Source organism: Ruditapes philippinarum, unplaced genomic scaffold, assembly GCF_026571515.1.
Source record: "Ruditapes philippinarum isolate M1 unplaced genomic scaffold, ASM2657151v2 ctg2942_1_1_1_1, whole genome shotgun sequence".
In the NCBI taxonomy this organism is placed as follows: Eukaryota; Metazoa; Mollusca; class Bivalvia; order Venerida; family Veneridae; genus Ruditapes; species Ruditapes philippinarum.
Window position 1 is genome coordinate 11,756 of NW_026854777.1, and position 19,817 is coordinate 31,572.

The 19,817-nt window shown below is 30.9% G+C and overlaps 1 protein-coding gene across 2 annotated transcripts in view; it reads right to left on the reverse strand.

The window, feature by feature from the left end:
* Positions 1-2,181: 2,181 nt before the first annotated feature.
* The window catches only part of LOC132741041 (probable N-acetylgalactosaminyltransferase 9), a 29,501-nt gene continuing 11,865 nt past the window's right edge, over positions 2,182-19,817 (reverse strand). For both annotated transcript variants that reach the window (XM_060729122.1, XM_060729120.1), the window contains exons 5-11: positions 15,026-15,143; positions 10,667-10,754; positions 10,174-10,271; positions 8,203-8,337; positions 7,231-7,338; positions 5,095-5,229; positions 2,182-4,473 (exon numbers count right to left, since the gene is read on the reverse strand). In XM_060729122.1, coding sequence (XP_060585105.1) covers positions 4,339-4,473; positions 5,095-5,229; positions 7,231-7,338; positions 8,203-8,337; positions 10,174-10,271; positions 10,667-10,754; positions 15,026-15,143 — 817 coding nt within the window. In that variant the 3' untranslated portion in view covers positions 2,182-4,338. The remainder of the gene's footprint in view (positions 4,474-5,094; positions 5,230-7,230; positions 7,339-8,202; positions 8,338-10,173; positions 10,272-10,666; positions 10,755-15,025; positions 15,144-19,817) is intronic.

Below are 19,817 nucleotides of genomic sequence, written 5' to 3' on the forward strand. Positions count from 1 at the left end.
GCTCCTGTGACCTAGTTTTTCATCCGAGATGTCCCATGTTCGATTTATTCCCAGCAATGACCTAGACAAGTTTCCTGACCAAGTTTGATGACAATTGAGTCAAAATTGTGACCACTAGAGTGTTAACAAGGTTTTTCTATTTTTAGCTCCTGTGACCTAGATTTTCATCCGAGATGACCCATGTTCGAACTCATCCGAGTTATTACCTAGACAAGCATCTTGATCAAGTTTGATGATGATTGATGCAAAAATGAGACCGCTAAAGTGTTAACAAGGTTTTTCTATTTTTAGCTCCGGTGACCTACTTTTTCATCCGAGATGACCCATGTTCGAACTCATCCAAGCTATCAACTAGATAAGCATCCTGACCAAGTTTGATGATGATTGATGCAAAAAATGTGACCGCTAGAGTGTTAACAAGGTTTTTCTATTTATATCTCCGGTGACCTAGTTTTTCATCCGAGATGACCCATATTCGAACTCATCCGAGCTATTATCTAAACAAGCATCCTGACAAAGTTTGATGATGATTGGGTCAAAAATGTGACCACTAGAGTGGTCACAAGGTTTTTCTATTTTTAGCTCCTGTGACCTAGTTTTTCATCAGAGATGACCCATGTTCGAACTCATCCAAGCAATTGACTAGACAAGCATTCTGACCAAGTTTGATGATGATTGGTTCAAAAATGTGACCACTAGAGTGTTCACAAGGTTTTTCTATTTATAGCTCCTGTGACCTACTTTTTCATCCGAGATGACCCATGTTCGAACTCATCCGAGCTATCACCTAGACAAACATCCTGACCAAGTTTGATGAAGATTGGGTCAAAAATGTGACCTCTAGAGTGTTCACAAGGTTTTTCTATTTTTAGCTCTTGTGACCTAGTTTTTCATCTGAGATGACCCATGTTCGAACTCATCCGAGCTTTCAACTAGATAAGCATCCTGACCAAGTTTGATGATGATTAAGGCAAAAATGCTACCGCTAGAGTGTTCACAAGCAATTGTGGACGGCCGGACGGACGACGGACGACGGACATTCATCGATCCTAAAAGCTCACCCTGAGCAAGCTCAGGTGAGCTAAAAAGATACTCAATTATCGTCTGAATCCTTAAAATGGTATTTCAGCATTACAATAAACTGCTATAAAACTTTAAGCAATGGGAAACATAAGTCATTTATAGTACTTCTCTGCATAATGAACACACATTATATAGGGAGATTCCGAAACCTTTGAAAATTCAAATATACACTCTTGCTTCAATGTTATTTATTTACATCACCTACAATTTAGTAAGTTTATTTGTATGACCTCTGGTCAGCTAAAGTACTCTTAGAATAAACCTACACAAACTTAATATGGTAAGTATCAATGAGCATTGCAATGCTACATCAAAGACTGTATTATTCAAAATTCACAGTACTTAAAATTAACTGCTAAATACATGTACTCCCATTTCTTTTGTATTGTTGCTTTTTATGCTACCTATGCATAGATTTTGATAAAAATAGGAAATAAAATATAAACAACTATCATATATATGTATGAACAAATGATTATGCAAAATGCATTACGATCCTCAGATGATAAAACCAAATATACCAAACAACATTAAGCATTTTTAAATACTTATAATTATTGCTGCTGTTTTTTACAGTTTTTCCATAGATTTATTCTGCGAAGAAGAACGCTGTCATAGCTGTCATTTATATATAATATATACAAGTACATCAAAATAAACAAAATGCGCTGTTATTAAAAACTTTTCTAAAATGCAAATTATAAATATGACTATGAAAAGAAATAAGAAATTGATGAAAAGAAAATGAATAATACTTGATGTACATTGTTTAAGCTTTGCCTTTCTCTTTCCCCCACCATCCCAACAATAACACTGTTCAACCAAAAAAATAACGTTGTTCAGCCCAACAATAACGCTGTTCATGCGAATATTTTACTTTCTATTGTGATAAACATTTTTTTGTTTAAATATCTATTGAGAAAATATCTATCAATCAACTAGTACATTTGCATTATTTTTATAAATAATCCCAAACAATGAACAAAACAACTGGAGAGCCTAACTTGCTAGACTCAGCACTTGTTTTAAAACATAGTTTATTAATACACGTTTGTTGAATAATGGTACAAAATATTTAACCACATTTTATCCTTTATCATACTTCTTCTTTTACAAAAACAATGAGGTTTGGTTAGGTTTAAAATGCTGTAATTTAAAAGTTATAATTGCTGTTTCATTTCCTGAAATTCAAAAAAATAACATTCATATAAAAAATAATTAACATTATACTAGCTCAACAATGACTTTACCTATGGAAAAAAACAACAACAAAGTACAGTTACAGTAGTAATTTCTTATAAAGTTGTTGTAACATTTAATCAAATGCATTAACCTAATTGAAAACATACATTTTCCTAGTATTGCAGTCATTGCAGTATATGTCTTGAGCCATATATTTGTCGGAACCAGAAGTTATCTACCTTTGCCGTCAGTATAGATCCAGGCTCGCCCGATACCCATGATATTATAATACTGAAATCCTTAAACTTAAAATGGACTGTTCCAAATTTTAACGCTGGGCAAATTCATTACAGTAATTCAGTAGATTAAGGATAAGCATGGAAACAATAAAAGTAAAGGCTCAGTAAAACCTTTAGTACTTAGATCCACATATTTATATATACTATCTACGTCACAAAATAATTTTAAGTTTTGGTCTATTGTATTCTTTGGTGAAACTTAGGTCTACAGTTATAAAGAAATTTTCAATGCTCGAACTCAGATCTCAAGTATATGACTGGTCAGAGACTGGTATTTAAATGTACACTGACCAATGACAAATCCTGAAATTTGAGGTGGAGCTCTGAAAAATGTTTTACAGTCCTCCGGTTTGGTTCTTAGATTATATGAGACATGAATTTCAAAAAAATGTACTTTTTATGCTAAATAACAGAAACTACTTTATTTTCATCCATGTTTCAATTAAATATAAAGTCTGACAAGTTGTTAAAACACTTATGAATTAAATAATAGCCCCAATTTAAAATTTTGATAACTTTTACCTAACTTTTATCAAAACAGATACTGGTTGGAGAGATAACTCCGACACTAAATCACATATTTTTTGCAATATTTTAATTATCTACCAGTATATTTTAAATATTGAAGCACCTAAACAAAGTTCAGTTCAAAGACTTAACATTACACCACAAAAACTATGTATGAAAATGGACTCTGGTACTTCTTTAAGGTCTTGAATGAGGTATACAAAACATGGTCTTTTTACCCCACAACAGTAGATAAAGTTGACACTTAAATTTTTAAGTAAAAAATGACTGGAAAATCAGCATCAATAATTTATTTTTACATCTTATATGGTTTATCTATTTTTTGTAAATATTTAAACAATTTTTCAAAAATCTTTCTCAAGTCAGTGGCCTGTGGTCAACACATTTCTAACTACCTTACTGTAATTTAGTAAAAAGAACGTTTTGAAGCAGTTTTTGCCTACAAAAAGTTTAGGTTATTTGAAAAACATTAAAAAATCTACCAAATTATAACAAATCATCACATTCTGTCCTGTTCCTATACTGTTAGGTGATCATGTGCTTATTTGCTGAAAAACAAAGTGTCGGGGTTATCTATGCGTCAGAGTTATCTCTCCGACCAGTACAGTTAACTGATCAAATACTAACGCATTTCATTTCTATATAAGAAAGTAATGATACTTATAGTAAAACGTTGTCATGGGAACAATTCTTTGCTATTAAAAGAAAATTGCATTACCGTACTTTTATTATAGTTAAAACAATACCATTAACCATTGTCATATAAACAATTCTTCCCTATTCTCCATCACTTTATAAAGAAAAAAACAACACATTACTCCATTATACTTTCAACAATACTGTCAACAGTCAGGGGCAAACAACTCTTCATGCAAACAATTTTATAGTTCTTTTGCTTTCCATTAACAATACAGAAAAAATGTTCTAGGACAATAGCCTCTTGTACAGTAATTCTGGCCATTTTACATTATAATATTTCCAGCTCCACTACCTAAAATACAATGAAGGGCAAGAACTTTTGAGCAATACTTATTATCACCTTAGTGCAATAACTGGTTAACTTCTATTAATTTAGAAGGACTTAACCCTTTACTGCACTGAGGTGATGTTATATCAATATGTGCAGAAACAACACTGTGAATATGTGCCTTCAAACACATTCAATTATGTTGCATAAATAAAGAACACGTTCTGCATGATGAAGTGTATATAACAAAATAATTCTCTAAGTAAGCCCATTTTCGTGCTACAAATAGTGTTCAAAATTCCATTTCTGAGAATCTGAGTTATTGCAGTCTCTGACACGAACATAACCGGATGATTTTTCATCTGCTACATCTAGACATCGTCCACTTCCTACATGAACTATTGTACTCTTTTGCTGAAAGAAAATATATAAGACAACAATATTATAATAATACACTGGTGTCATATTTTTAGCAGAATGTGGAAGAATTTTTTTTCAGTATTTTATGAAATTGGAGATTTTCATAATTCAAAGTCATATTCTAAATACAAATTTTTGACTTTCTACAAATTGTCCAGGAATATTAAAAAAATCAAATTTCAGTTGCCATGACTATGATGACAGATCAATGAATATTTCAGCAATATGAAATGGTGTTATAATATCAGAAGACCAAATTTAAAAAGTTAAACCTTTTACATGACATATAATATTCCATGAAAATTTAATAGAAATCTATGTACAAAGTTGAGGTTGTTCATCACAATTGAATAAAATGATTTTTGGAAGTGACTTGCAGAAAAAAACACTTTGGCATTGACCAATAGCTTACTGTACATCTTTAAAAATTCTGGTTGATGTTAGGCCACTCATTTTCTTTCATTGAATATTTTTATTTTACAAAAACAAACATAAAGAATTATTGGTTAAAATCAGGAAAATACATGAATTCCTGAGTACATGTAATATACAAACCAGCAACAAAAATAGCATCTAATTAAAATAAATCAACACTAACAGCTATTTTATCCTCACCTTATCATGTTTAAACTGTTGGTTTTTATCTCCTTCAATGCATTTAGTAAGTGAGATTTTATCTCCATTGCTACCCCCTGTAGACATACACCCATCCTCTCTTCTTAACTCATCCTTTAAACTTAATGAGAACACCTGAAAAAATAATTACAATAAAGCTGATGTCTGTCGGGACCCTGTGTGTTTAAAGCAGCTTCACAGAGGTCCAAGAACCTAACACAGAACGTGAAAATCTTACATAGATCAACTGGTGTACTTATAAAACAGAAAAACATGATAACTATTGTAAAGCTATACACCCAAAACTACATTGAAAATTAATATTTTATGCCATTCTTAAACCTATTTCAAGTGCACCACACTATGAATGACAGTCTATTCTCTCCCTTTCCAGTTCCTCCCCCTGACGGTTCTCTCCCAAACCGTTTCCTCCCCTGACGATTCTCTCCCAAATTTGACATATGCAGACAGTTCTCTCCCAATTTTTTTATAAGTTATCATTTTAGTTTTGACTTAAAATCTAATAATATTTCTTAATGAAGATAATTAAAAGAATGTGTTTAATTAAGTGCATTTATGTTTTTTGTTTATCTGAAAAGTGTTTTGTAAATTTAACACCTTTTTTCAGGGATTTTAATCCTATCAACACCTTCATTGTGAGAGATTAAGATTATTGGACTGATATACACCTGTAATTTTGTAAAGGTTTATTGATATTCATTCATCTTTAAAATAACAAATAAGGTGATAACAAATATTTTCTAGAAAATAAATAAGCAAGAACTGGTATGCAATTACGTTTCAAATTTTAACTTTTATACAAAATTGATTAAAGTATGTGTAGTCATTAACAATAAACATGAAACAATATATAATATCAAATAACTTATAAAAATACTTATTCATTAACACCTTTTTACAGCTATTTTAATATAATCAACACCTTAATTAATTCTGGAGACACCTTAATTAAATCTGACAGCAAACATAACGCACATATGTATATGTATTGAACTCCTTTCTTCATTTTACAAAAGTATGGAATTTAGCAATTAAAATTCATTCATAATTTTTTCTTATAAATTTTATTCTTATTTATTAAAAAAAAAAAGAACACACAATAATTAATATCTAATGATTGTCCTTATCAAGTAAATTATTCATTAATTATTTTCAATGACTAAACACATTAAAAAATATACATTAAATCTAATGAAATAATATAAATCAGAATAATATACATGTACTTATATGCTAAAAATATTTTTTTTCTATTTTATCAAATGATCATAAACTTACACATTTATATAAATTTAACATCTAAATACTTCAATATTTTTTTTTTCTAATTTATATCAATTAATAGTAAATTTACCCATTTATTTAACATCAAAATACTTCAAAAATAATGTATAAATAAAAATAATAATGGGGAGGAACTGTCTGCTTATTTGCAAATATGCAGACGGTTCTCTCCCAAAATAGTGAACATGGTGAACATTTGTCTCAAGTAATACTGAAATTCCTTCATATATGTAGCTGATATGCTCTGGATAAAATATGGACATTGCATCTCAAGCTACCTTGGTTTTGCACATATGGACCTGGAATATGCTGCAGCACTCAGTCTTATGATGATGTAAAACCCATCAATCCATGATGACTAAATAGTTTGCTCAGACATTTTCATATTGTCACCTGACCTTCTGACCTCTATAATGACCTTCACCTTGGCTAAAGGTAATTGAATCTAGCACTCCTCCTCATAATGGTGAACAATAAAGTAAAATCAAAATTCCTCAATGCAAGAAGTTCTGTTGTGGACAAGTATTTTCCCTGACCTCTAAGTATGACTGACCTTTGACCCATACACCTGATGATGCTACATAATATCCCTTTATGCGTTTAGAATGTATGTTTTTTAACAAAAACTCCACATTCCATCATCTCTTGTGACCTTGATCATACATATAATGCTCGGTCACAAAATGAACATTTGTGCAAGAATTATATTTAAATCCCCCAATTCATGTAGAAGTTTTATTCCATACAAGCATTTTCTTCTGACCTCTAAGTGTGACATTGACCTTTGACCTAAGTGACTGGTAGATGTGCATGATGATGGTGACAACTTACCTCACTAGCACTAGCACCACCTTGACAAGAAAACACACCAATATCAAATACTGTCTTTTCATCTTTACCCAGTGTGTCCAAACACAGGTTACTTCCTGGATTCCGAACCTGTTTAAAAGAAATGGACCTGGTAAAAATATTGTTATGTATAAGAATACTTCTACCTCAGTTACCATAACAAAAAGCTAACTCATTGAATTGATATCTCTCACAAAATTAAACAAATCACTTGAATAAAGCTCCTCAGTGCTATTTACCTCAGGATAATGACTAATTATATAACACAAAGCACACAAAACTGATGTAAAGAAAATAGTTTTTACAGTAAAGGATGTCGTTTGAGATAAAATGACATTAAAATATTACTTACTTCAACTTTCTAAGTTCATAAAGGGTCATTAATAAATCAAAATCATACGATAAGCGTGACCTTTAGAGAGTGACCTCCAATTGGGATCCCAAAGATATGTTTGAACGTTCAAGTAGATACCAAGAGTCATTTTGAAGACTGATGTTGTATGCAAAACTTTAACCAAGAACTTTTTTAAATTCACAAAGGGCTTTAATACAGTCAAAATCCATACAAGAGTTTTGACCTTGGAATGTGACCTCCAATTATGATCTCATAGACATGTGTGAAGTCACAATCAAATAATAATTAGTGGTTGATTTGACATCAAGTTGTACAATACGTTGCACCTGAAACTTTAACAAAATTAAGAGGCAGATACACAGTGAATAAAATAGGGCAAATATTCTTCCTATAGTCAAGAGCTAAATGTTAGATAAAATGAGATCCAGTGGACAAAATGGGTGAACTTACTGAGGTCATCATTTCTTCTTTCTAAAGCAAGGGCTAATAAGGAAAGGATATTGAATTTTCTTTTTAGAAGAAGGTTAAAAACTTACTGAAACATTCCTTTCTACCAATATATTAACTTATCATAACTTATACAATTCTTTGCTACATACCATTCCCCAGGCATGAATATTTTCATCTGGTATAAACTTCTCTGGGTATACATTATCTAGATACCATTTAAAACTATGACATTTTAGTCTCTCCCTCAATGCCTTCCTCTCAGTAAGATCTCCTGGATCTTTATCCTGAAACAAACAGGAGGTAAAAAACAACAATTTAATTTGTTTACTGTTAGTAAGAAATCATATTTCAGTCAAAATTTTACAGGTAGTTACTGATTATATGTTTTTTTCATTCCTTCGCTGTAATTGATAGTTTTTCTGTAAATGAATTACTTTCAAAGGTTGCTCTGGGTATATTATTTTCAAGTAAAATATTAATAGACTTAAAAAGCATGCACTGTACATTACACCAAATACTGCCAATCCGAAATATGAAGAATTAAAGCTATCTTTATTGAATAAAATAAAACAGGCTCCAAGAAAGAGATACGTTCATTATTTTAATCTTCTCTTCTTTACATTATCATATATGACCCCAAAAATTGTTTGTTTCTATGGTTTTTTCTACGCTGATTTTAATACATTTGTTCATATCTAAGCAGTCCGCCCATGTAACCATTCACCACTTACCCCACATGATTTCTGAATTGCACAATCAGTGTTGAGAGACAAATGACAATAAGACTGTGTCTATGATCAATTGTCTTAAGATAATTACCCTACATCCCAGAATCAAACCAGCTAACTCTGGATAACAAATCAGATGCTCTCCCCTTTGAGCTCTGCAGGCAGACTGGTACCAGAATTTAGATATAAATACAGGCAGTTGTCGACAATCAACAGAACCCTTCGCGCCTGTGCCGAAATACGGCAGTCAAACTTTTTCACCCAGTTAGTGAAAATTTCTGATGTGACCCATGCTTTTTTGTTTGCATCATATTCAATTGGCATTGTTTTTAGATTTTTGAAACAGCGAGGATTTTTTGATTTTCCTATCACAAAAAGCGGTACTTTCTCAGACCCTGTCATGTTTGCGCAGACCATAACTGTTAATCGATCCTTGCTCATTTTACCACCGTGGCACTGAACATCTTTAAATTCTAAGGTCTTGTCAGGCAACATTCTTAAGAACAAGCCAGTTTCATCGGCATTGTAAATGTCTTGTGGCTCATATTCAATCAGATAGGTCTGAAGTTTAGATTTCCACTCGGTCATTGCTGTGAAATTAGAGTCGACAGATTTTGCTTCACCACAAACTTTTTTGAAGGACAGTTCATGTCTTTCTTTAAATCTGTCAAGCCAGCCTGTTGAGCACTCGAAATCAGAAACATTGAGCTGGTCTGCAAATTGCTTTGCTTTTTGTCTGACAATTTCACCAGATAGCCGTATGTTTTTTGATCTTGCATTAGAAAACTATTGCAAGAGGGCACTTTCTAACTCTGGAAATTTTGCCTTTTTGTCACGTTTGCGTTGTGGACTAATGTCTGCTTCTGGAAACTTCTTTTTAATTTCATCTCTTTTTTTTAACCAAGTTGAAAGTGTATTAGGTTGAATATCAAATTTACTTGTGACATCTTTTTTCTTTATTCCCTTTTCTACTTCTAGTATTGCCTGGTATTTAATTTCATAAGTCTGCACATTCAGTTTACGCTTTATTCCTTGCTCTGATCTAACTGCGTCGCACGGTATTTCCATCAAATTGTCCACCAACAGGCAATATCTTTACATATGCATACTCGGAAAACACATCGCTAGCTAACTGAATTTCGATATTTTTACATAAATGTCTGTAATCTTCAAAAATTATGAAAAACTCACCTTGTTTATCGTGTCACACGTCAAAGATAGGTGCTCACAACGAGGAACAGAAGTTGCTCACAACATTTTTAACCGATGGACATTTTTCACTCGTTGTGAGTTAAACGGGCATGTAATATAAAAGGATGAAAGAGGTTTAAACAGTATCGCACAGAAAAGGGCGGAGGGACAGGACAGGAAAATATAGTTATCATCTCTTACTAATAAGTCTCTCCTGTGTGTATAAAACAATCTCTTATATTCATCCATCCAAACTTCAGCTAAACGCATCGAGTTTATACCATGTGTGTCTTTATTACCTGGAAAAAAAATGAAACAATAATTTTTAGAAACAGTTAAGACTTTACAATTGTTTATTGATACTGAACCTAAAATAGTGCTCAATTTATTATGATAACATTTTTTCAGTCAAAGGTTGCTACAATGAAAAAACTATTGTTCTTCAACTTTCCTTGTATTATTGTGAATTAAGTCACAGAGGTTCACAGTCACATTCTAGTCATTTCACAACTGGACTATCAGGATAACTAATAACAGATATCTTTATTTCAAATCACAATACATGTATATCAGGAAAAAACAAATATCTTTATAAACTAACAGCAGTTGAGTCTATAAATTATATAAACATCATGATTATCAAATGAAAAGCGACATCAAAAACATGCAGTATTACAGAAGTCTATAAAGTTACCTGGGAATGTATAAGGATGACTGGAGCGGAATATATGACCCACTCTAGAGCATGGTATAAACTCTAGCTTCCCACCACACATCCATACCTGAAATATTATAAAATGCCATAGATACTTATAGAATATTATATATTTTCAGCAAATATGTCAGTCTGATGGTGACCCAATAATGATATACATTCTTATATATATACATGCAAATTTATGAAGTGTTATCCAAAAATTCGTGGACTTTCTTTGTTGCGTAAAATACATTTGAGATTGATTTGAAATTCTTAAACTGCTAAGAAGAATAAATAACAAATAAACACAGAAAAATTCATGTTGGTAGCTTCTTCTGAGTATTACAACAATATTTAAATTTTCATATAAAACACATGTCGGCAACAAAGAGTTATTGTCGTCAACTTCATAATATCGTTTAACATGTGCTTCAACGTTACGCAGTCAATGGTCGTTACTGCTTCTCAAAGTTATGTCCACTACTAAATTGTTATTGCAATGTTTAGCGGGTTTTCTATGTTAATTATCAGTTTTTTAAGCAACAAGAGCCACCGCCGGGCGGGGGCAACGCTCGACTTTTTACTTTTTCTAATCGCAAACATAGAAAGGTTTGAACATATATTGATGTTTCCTTTTTATAAATTTAGTTGGTCTGTCTTGTCACATTAGTTTTGTTTATATATTTTGTATATATATGAATAGAAACATTAAGCATATTTCTAAAAATAGCAACAGTACGCAATTTCTAAAAATAGCAACAATGACGCAATTTCTAAAAATAGCAACAATGACGCAATTTCTAAAAATAGAAAAAATGACGCAATTTCTAAAAATAGAAAAAAATGACGCAATTTCTAAAAATAGAAACAATGACGCAATTTCTAAAAATAGAAAAAAAAAATGACGCAATTTCTTAAAATAGAAACAATGACGCAATTTCTAAAAATAGAAAAAAATGACGCAATTACTAAAAATAGCAACAATGACGCAATTTCTAAAAAAAGAAAAAATGACGCAATTTCTAAACATAGAACAAAAATGACGCAATTTCTAAAAATAGCAACAATGACACAATTTCTAAAAAATAGAAAAAAATGACGCAATTTCTAAAAGTAGGAAAAAATGACGCAAATTCTAAAAATAGCAACAATGACGCAATTTCTAAAAATAGAAAAACATGACGCAATTTCTAAAAATAGAAAAAATGACGCAATTTCTAAAAATAGAAAAACATGACGCAATTTCTAAAAATAGAAAAAAAATGAAGCAATTTCTAAAAATAGAAAAAAATGACGCAATTTCTAAAAATAGAAAAACATGACGCAATTTCTAAAAATAGAAAAAAATGACGCAATTTCTAAAAATAGAAAAACATGACGCAATTTCTAAAAATAGAAAAAAAGGACGCAATTTCTAAAAATAGAAAAACATGACGCAATTTCTTAAAATAGAAACAATGACGCAATTTCTAAAAATAGAACAAAATGACGAAATTTCTAGAAATAGAAAAAAATGACGCAATTTCTAAAAATAGCAACAATGACACAATTTCTAAAAACAGAAAAAAAAATGACGCAAATTCTAAAAATAGCAACAATGACGCAATTTCTTAAAATAGAAACAATGACGCAATTTCTAAAAATAGAACAAAATGACGCAATTTCTAGAAATAGAAAAAAATGACGCAATTTCTAAAAATAGCAACAATGACACAATTTCTAAAAACAGAAAAAAAAATGACGCAAATTCTAAAAATAGCAACAATGACGCAATTTCTAAAAATAGAATAATGACGCAATTTCTAAAAATAGAAAAACATGAGGCAATTATATACATGATATATATATATATATATATATATATATATATATATATATATATATATATATATATATATTTGATATATATATGTATATATATATATATACATGCATATATATATATATATTTATATATATATATATATATATATATATATATATATATATATATATATATATATATATATACCTGCATATATTTATATATATACACACACACATTTATATATATATTTATATATAATACATATACTATACATACACACACACTGATAAATGCACAATCTGAGAAAATTCAGTAATATAACCTTCAAGGTCAAGGTCATTAAAGAGCCCAAGCAAATTTGGGTTTGATAAACAACAAGGTCTGGTCCTTAAGAATGTTCTGTTATAATATGATGTTTATCCCTTCAAATATAGCAAAGTTACAGTCAGTTACTGCCAAAACAATGAAAATTTCAATAATTTGACCTTCAAAGGCAATGTCATTAATGAGTGAAGGTCAAGGTCTTTCGGTATATTTTTAACAGTTATCTTTGAAGATTATTATGTTCAAGTTTGAAGACAATCCATTCAAAAATAACAAAGTTAGAGCCAATAATAGCCAAAAAAATGAAAATTTCAATAATTTGACCTTCAAAGTCAAGGTCATTGATGAGTGAATGTCAAGGTCTGACTGGTTATTTTTAAGGGATATCCTTGAAGATTATTATGTTCAAGTTTGAAGACAATCCATTCAAAAATAACAAAGTAACAGACAATAACAGCATGAACAAGCAAAAATTGGACTTTTAACCTTGAAGGTCAAGGTCATTTATGGATGAAGGTCAAGGTTAGTGTGGTCTACTGAAAGTTCTTGTCCCAAGGGTTGTTGTGGCCAAGTATGAAGACAATACACCAAGAAATAAAAAAGTTATGATCCAGGTACAAGTTTTCGGACGGCAACGGCAACGGCAACGGAGACGGCAACGGCAACGCCGACCTGACTATAACAATACCTCTACTTTTTTTCAAAAAAAAAAAAGTCGAGCTAAAAATAGAAAAACATGACGCAATTATATACATGTATATATATGTATATATATATATATATATATATATATTTGATATATATATATATATTTGATATATATATATATATATATGTATATATATATGCATATATATATATATATATATATATATTTATATATATATATACCTGCATATATGTATATATATACACACACACATTTATATACATATATATATAATACATATACTATACATACACACACACCAATAAATGCACACTCTGAGAAAATTCAGTAAAATAACCTTCAAGGTCAAGGTCATTAAAGAGCCCAAGCAAATTTGGGTTTGATAAACAACAAGGTCTGGTCCTTAAGAATGTTCTGTTATAATATGAAGTTTATCCCTTCAAAAATAGCAAAGTTACAGTCAGTTACTGCCAAAACAATGAAAATTTCAATAATTTGACCTCCAAAGGCAATGTCATTAATGAGTGAAGGTCAAGGTCTTTCGGTATATTTTTTAACAGTTATCTTTGAAGATTATTATGTTCAAGTTTGAAGACAATCCATCCAAAAATAACAAAGTTACAGCCAATAATAGCCAAAAAAATGAAAATTTCAATAATTTGACCTTCAAAGTCAAGGTCATTGATGAGTGAATGTCAAGGTCTGACTGGTTATTTTTAAGGGATATCCTTGAAGATTATTATGTTCAAGTTTGAAGACAATCCATTCAAAAAAATAACAAAGTAACAGCCAATAACAGCATGAACAAGCAAAAATTGGACTTTTAACCTTGAAGGTCAAGGTCATTTATGGATGAAGGTCAAGGTTAGTGTGGTCTACTGAAAGGTCTTGTCCCAAGGGTTGTTGTGGCCAAGTATGAAGACAATACACCAAGAAATAAAAAAGTTATGATCCAGGTACAAGTTTTCGGACGGCAACGGCAACGGCAACGGAGACGGCAACGGCAACGGCAACGCCGACCTGACTATAACAATACCTCTACTTTTTTTTTCAAAAAAAAAAAAGTCGAGCTAAAAAAATATACAATGACTAACTGCGTTTTTCTACCGTGCGTCAGGTGCCGTGTATGTGCTTATTTATAAAATCATTATTTATTGACACAGTTAACTGTTTCTTTCAAAATGTGTTGATAATATTCTACAAGGTATGCTGATAAAATTTCATTACAATACACGTGTAAGTTCAAGAGATATTTAAAAAGTCTACAAATTTTTGGATAAACCCTCATATATAATAAACAAGTATAATAATTTTCGTTATTGAATTTTAAAGTTGTGCCAAACATTGTTACGTATATGGCAACTTTAAAGTTAAATTGGTGGACAACTTCAGTTATAACAGTGGACACAAACCACTACAGTTACTACCTCTCTGAGTATTTTTTCAGGCACAGGGAAATACCTGGAGGGACCATCATGGAAACTGGATATTCATGCTTTTTAACCTCATTTTTCACTGAGATGCCACATTATCTCGGCCTCATATATGTACTTACCCTGAATGAGATTTCGAGATTTTCACCGCCCCACACATCCATACCGTCATCATAAGCACCAATTTCAAAAAAATATTTACGGTCTGCTGCAAACAATCCACCAGCCATTGTTGGAGATCTGACACAAAAAAATATTGTAATTAATACTCATATATACATTTGTTTAAAACATTAGATTAAATATACATTTAAATCCTTTCCATTAGCAAATTCAAAAGATCAGTGTCTGAAATTAATAACTACATTGTATGGTCAAATTAATAGAGCTTTATGATACATTCTAACCAAAGCATTACTTTTTAAATGTTTATCAAACTTCAATTAAATCTTATTGAACTAATCATCAATAAAATCAAAATATGAAACAAGTTATATCACACCATAAAATAGAATTTATTTACTAAAATAAGATCATTATACTTGTATAAAAATGTACGAAGACCTCATAGCTATAATACATTGTAGCATTTCTAATAATATCATTAATAGCCAATAGACAACATTAAAGCTGCATGATTCCAGATGCATGCCAATTTTTATTAAAATTTACAAAGTCGTTAAAATGAAGTATACAAAAAGATGATTTTAAAAGCTAGCCAAAGACACATTCTATCAAAATAGCACAAGAATAGCCCTTTTATAACACAGTGGAATGATTGTAATAAATAAAATGAGTTCAGTGTATTAATTCTTCCATAAAACATGCAAAGTGTAACGTGGATTGCTAGTATTGGTTTGTTTTTCGTACTTCAAATATACTAAATGCTTTTTCTTAAACCCAATATAACTGAACCGGAAGTTGTTAACCTTTGCATCGATCAGTATAGATCCACAGGCCAGCCTGCAGACCGATATTTGTATTTCATATTGAAATTCATTATAAATCCTTTAAACTTTGAATGAACTGTAACAGAAAGTCCATTATCTATAACAAATTTAGCTGGTTAAGTGTTAAACCTTGAAGTTTATCCTGATTCTGTTTTGTTAATGATTTCATAACAATGAGATTTAAATTAAAAAAATAACCTACTAGACATTACATTTGTTTTGTATATATAATAAATAATGTAAACATTTGTAATAACAATAAATGTAACAAATCAAAAAACCCACGGGCCAGAAATCTCATTTTTAAATCTAAATTATCCAAATGTTTCACACACTACTATCAACAATAATTTTTACCTTTGCTCAAGCGTACATAATTTTTCAAAATTTACTGATGTAACACGGTAGAAATGGTAAGATGCGGATATTAATTGCTTTATTAAAATAGATAAAAACATACAAGTTGTAGTCAAAAAGCTGTAGAGTTTAAACAGGAGCTAAAAGAGTTGTAGTCAAGCAGATATGGAATTGTTTCCTAAGGAGCTACAGTTGCACTATAAGGTGCTTTAGAGTTGAAGCCAATTAAGAGAGTTCAAGATCTCTAGCCAAATGAGCTAAAAGTTGTTAAACACAGGAGTTAGAGTTGTAGTTTAAAAACTATAGTTGAAGCCGAAATATCTATAGAAAAAAGTTGGAATATGTCTGGTACTTGTCTATGAAACTTGACAACTGATGTAACTGAAATAATTAAACAGGAGTTAAGAAATAATACATGTTTATAAAATAAGTAAAAGGCGTATGAAACTAATTAAACTATATGCATGTGTAAAGATTGAAAGCACAGTAGTTTAGAAAGTTGTAGTTGCCCCTCTAACAAGATATTTTAATGTTCAGACCTCTGAAGGTAAAGTTGTAGTTGAAGGAGCTACAGTGTCAAAGCCATAGGATTTAAAGAATTGTAACTGAACAACAATATAAAGTTGAAGCCACAGAAGCTAAAAGCTATAGTCAGGAGAACATTACTATATTCAACTGTAATTGTAGTTAAATGAACTATACAAGCTATACAACATTATGAGCTAAGAAGTTGTAGAGTTGTTAAACCTATAAAGATATTGACTTTGATGTATAGAAAGGATTTATTGTCATTTAGGATCAATATATAATGTTTCACATCGGTGATTCCCCTCTGATTGTCAATTACCATCATTTTAATAAGTGATCACTAAAAATTTGGTCCAAAAAGATAAGTAATAATTATCTTAGATTTGCTGTACATAATTAGTACAGTAGTTCAAAATACAAACTGTTACATTGTAACATTCTTTTAAAGTAAGAATGAAACAGTAGTACAATCTAGTATCATTGACCTGTGTGTTATCTACATTTTTTTTATTTTAATTTTTTTAGCCTTTTGAGCATTTTGTGAAGTTAACGGCTGTTTTCATTGAAAAGTCTCTAGTTCCACGCCTGACAACTTTGTAAATACTGGTTATACTAGGACTCAAAGACCATGCAAACACTCTGTTAACAAATCAAGTATTCCAGTTGCTTAAAAGACAATTTATAATGTGAAATGCTCTATTGCAATATAATTATCAAAGTACCATTATCGTGATAATCTATTATATACAGTAATGTTTATAATGTATGGGTTCCTCAATATGTTACCCTGGTATATGATCTATTAGAGTGAGCTTTATTGACATCTATGTCATATAACACCACTAAGTACATAATAAATTTGATATCATTATTGAACAGTCCCACAACAGCTGTCGTTTAAAGTATCAGAAAAATATCAAATTTCTTATCAAACAATAGGCAACTGTTTAGAAATGTAATACGAACCACAGATTATATCACGTTATCTTGATGTTGAATCAATTTTGTGGTACATGTGTTGGTAGGGAACTGAACTGCCTACAGATTTTACTGACGCAGAGTCAAGACAAGCTTTATCAATTATTATAATATTGCAATATAAATTATAAGACCACTACAATGGTGTTGTGTTAATCAAATTTTATTTTTGCACATTAATTGATGATATTGTTTTCCAGAGCACACAAACCTTAAGGCATTGAAGCAAAAAATGTCGGACCAATTGAATGGCCTTACATTTTTTTAAAATAAACACATTATAAATGATAATGCTTTAAAAGAACAAGCTAACAAACTTCACACTGATGAATATCTCAAACTATACGTTATTATTAACTAGCCAGTGCAAGGCCACATGGGGCGTAGCTTACACTAATCACAGGCTCGATCATTATCGGGCCTGCAACATGATCAAATTTGCTGTTTTTTGGCATTCCTGTGTGATCCCATTTTTGGTGATTAGATAAATTAAATGTAACACAGAATTTGAAATAATTTTAACCATTTATTATTGGCAAAAGCTGGATATGTGCATATAATTTATAAATAAATGTGATAGTGATGAGACCAACATGATTTGTCAAAAGAAGAGACCCGGTTTCAAAAAGACTGAGCCCTTCTATATCCTACAGGTATTGCAATTTTTACTATGAAATCATTTATCAAAATAATAAATATTCCTCATATTTTAAGAGTATACTCTGCTCTTACTCAGCCAAGCTCTACACTATATTAGTTCAGGAAAAAAAAGTAAAAGTAACTAATTTTCAACACTGTTTTCAGAAATGTGGCAGTTAGTTATTATACTAATATTAATTTATTAACAGGTGATATGAGTATATGAGTTAGTTCTATAAATAAGTATAGTTCAAAAGCTATTTTTGCTCATCCTGGAACATTTTTTTTTCTAGGTGTAAATGCACCTAGGTGTCAATTGACCACAGCCTCCCACCCTCACGAAAAAAACATGGACTTTCACTTTTGGGTTTACAAATCACTGACATAATGCACTGGGACAGTCATCATAAAATCATTGCCAAAAGCCCCTTTTCTGTTGGTTGAATAATAATATTCCCCAGAAATTTTTGCACTATAACATTACCATTACATTGGCAAAGCAGTAGGGAATTAGAAGATAAAAGTCTAAGCTCATTTCTATCGCTAATCCATACCCCTTTCATTAATCCTAGGGAGGGTGAGGGAGAAGGATGCAATGATAACAATAGACCTAAGTTAGGTTTTGATATCTTCTGGTGTTTATATTCTTTTCCTTTTGTGGTAATTTCCTTGTTATTTAATATAAATATGGTAAAACTCAATCCTGACAAAAACATTCAGTAATGACAAGTGACTATGGTATATCTATGTTTCCTTTGATTAAGCAGCAAACAAAAAAATCAAGCAGAAACAATCAGTCTATGATTGTGAAACATCAATTGATAACTGAAACGTCTATAATTCCAAACATAATAACAGTAATCCAATGTCCAAATATGAGAGTATTAGTATTTTTATTTAAAAGCTAATTTTTTAAATTCTGAAAAAGTAAATGCATTTTAAATGCATCAATCATTTTCTTTGACCATGTCAGTAAATCATGGTCAGGCTAAATAACAGTACCCTCTCAGGTAACCATTTACTTACGGGTGCAATGAAGCAATGAAAAGTAAAGCTCTATCAAATTAGCAGTGCTTGGGATAAAGCTCAAACCATTAAATGGACAGCATTTTTTTACACCTTCATAAAATATATAACATTCTAGTGTTATAGAATGTGTACAGCTATATTCCCAAAAGTGTCTATATTCAGGGTTTCTATACTTGTATATAATTTAGTAAAGCAGCAAACAAAATATTTTAAGCCAAGATATTGAGTGTAATTAGGCAACCAGGACCATCTGTAAAAAACTGAAACAAGCTTCTAATGATCTATTATTTCTCTACTATAGCAAAACAAAAACCAATTTCCAAGAGTTAAGAGGTGTATTATACTCGGGCATAAGCTCCAACATTTGAGCCGCGCCATGACAAAACCAACATAATGCATTTGCGACCAGCATGGATCCAGACCAGCCTGCACA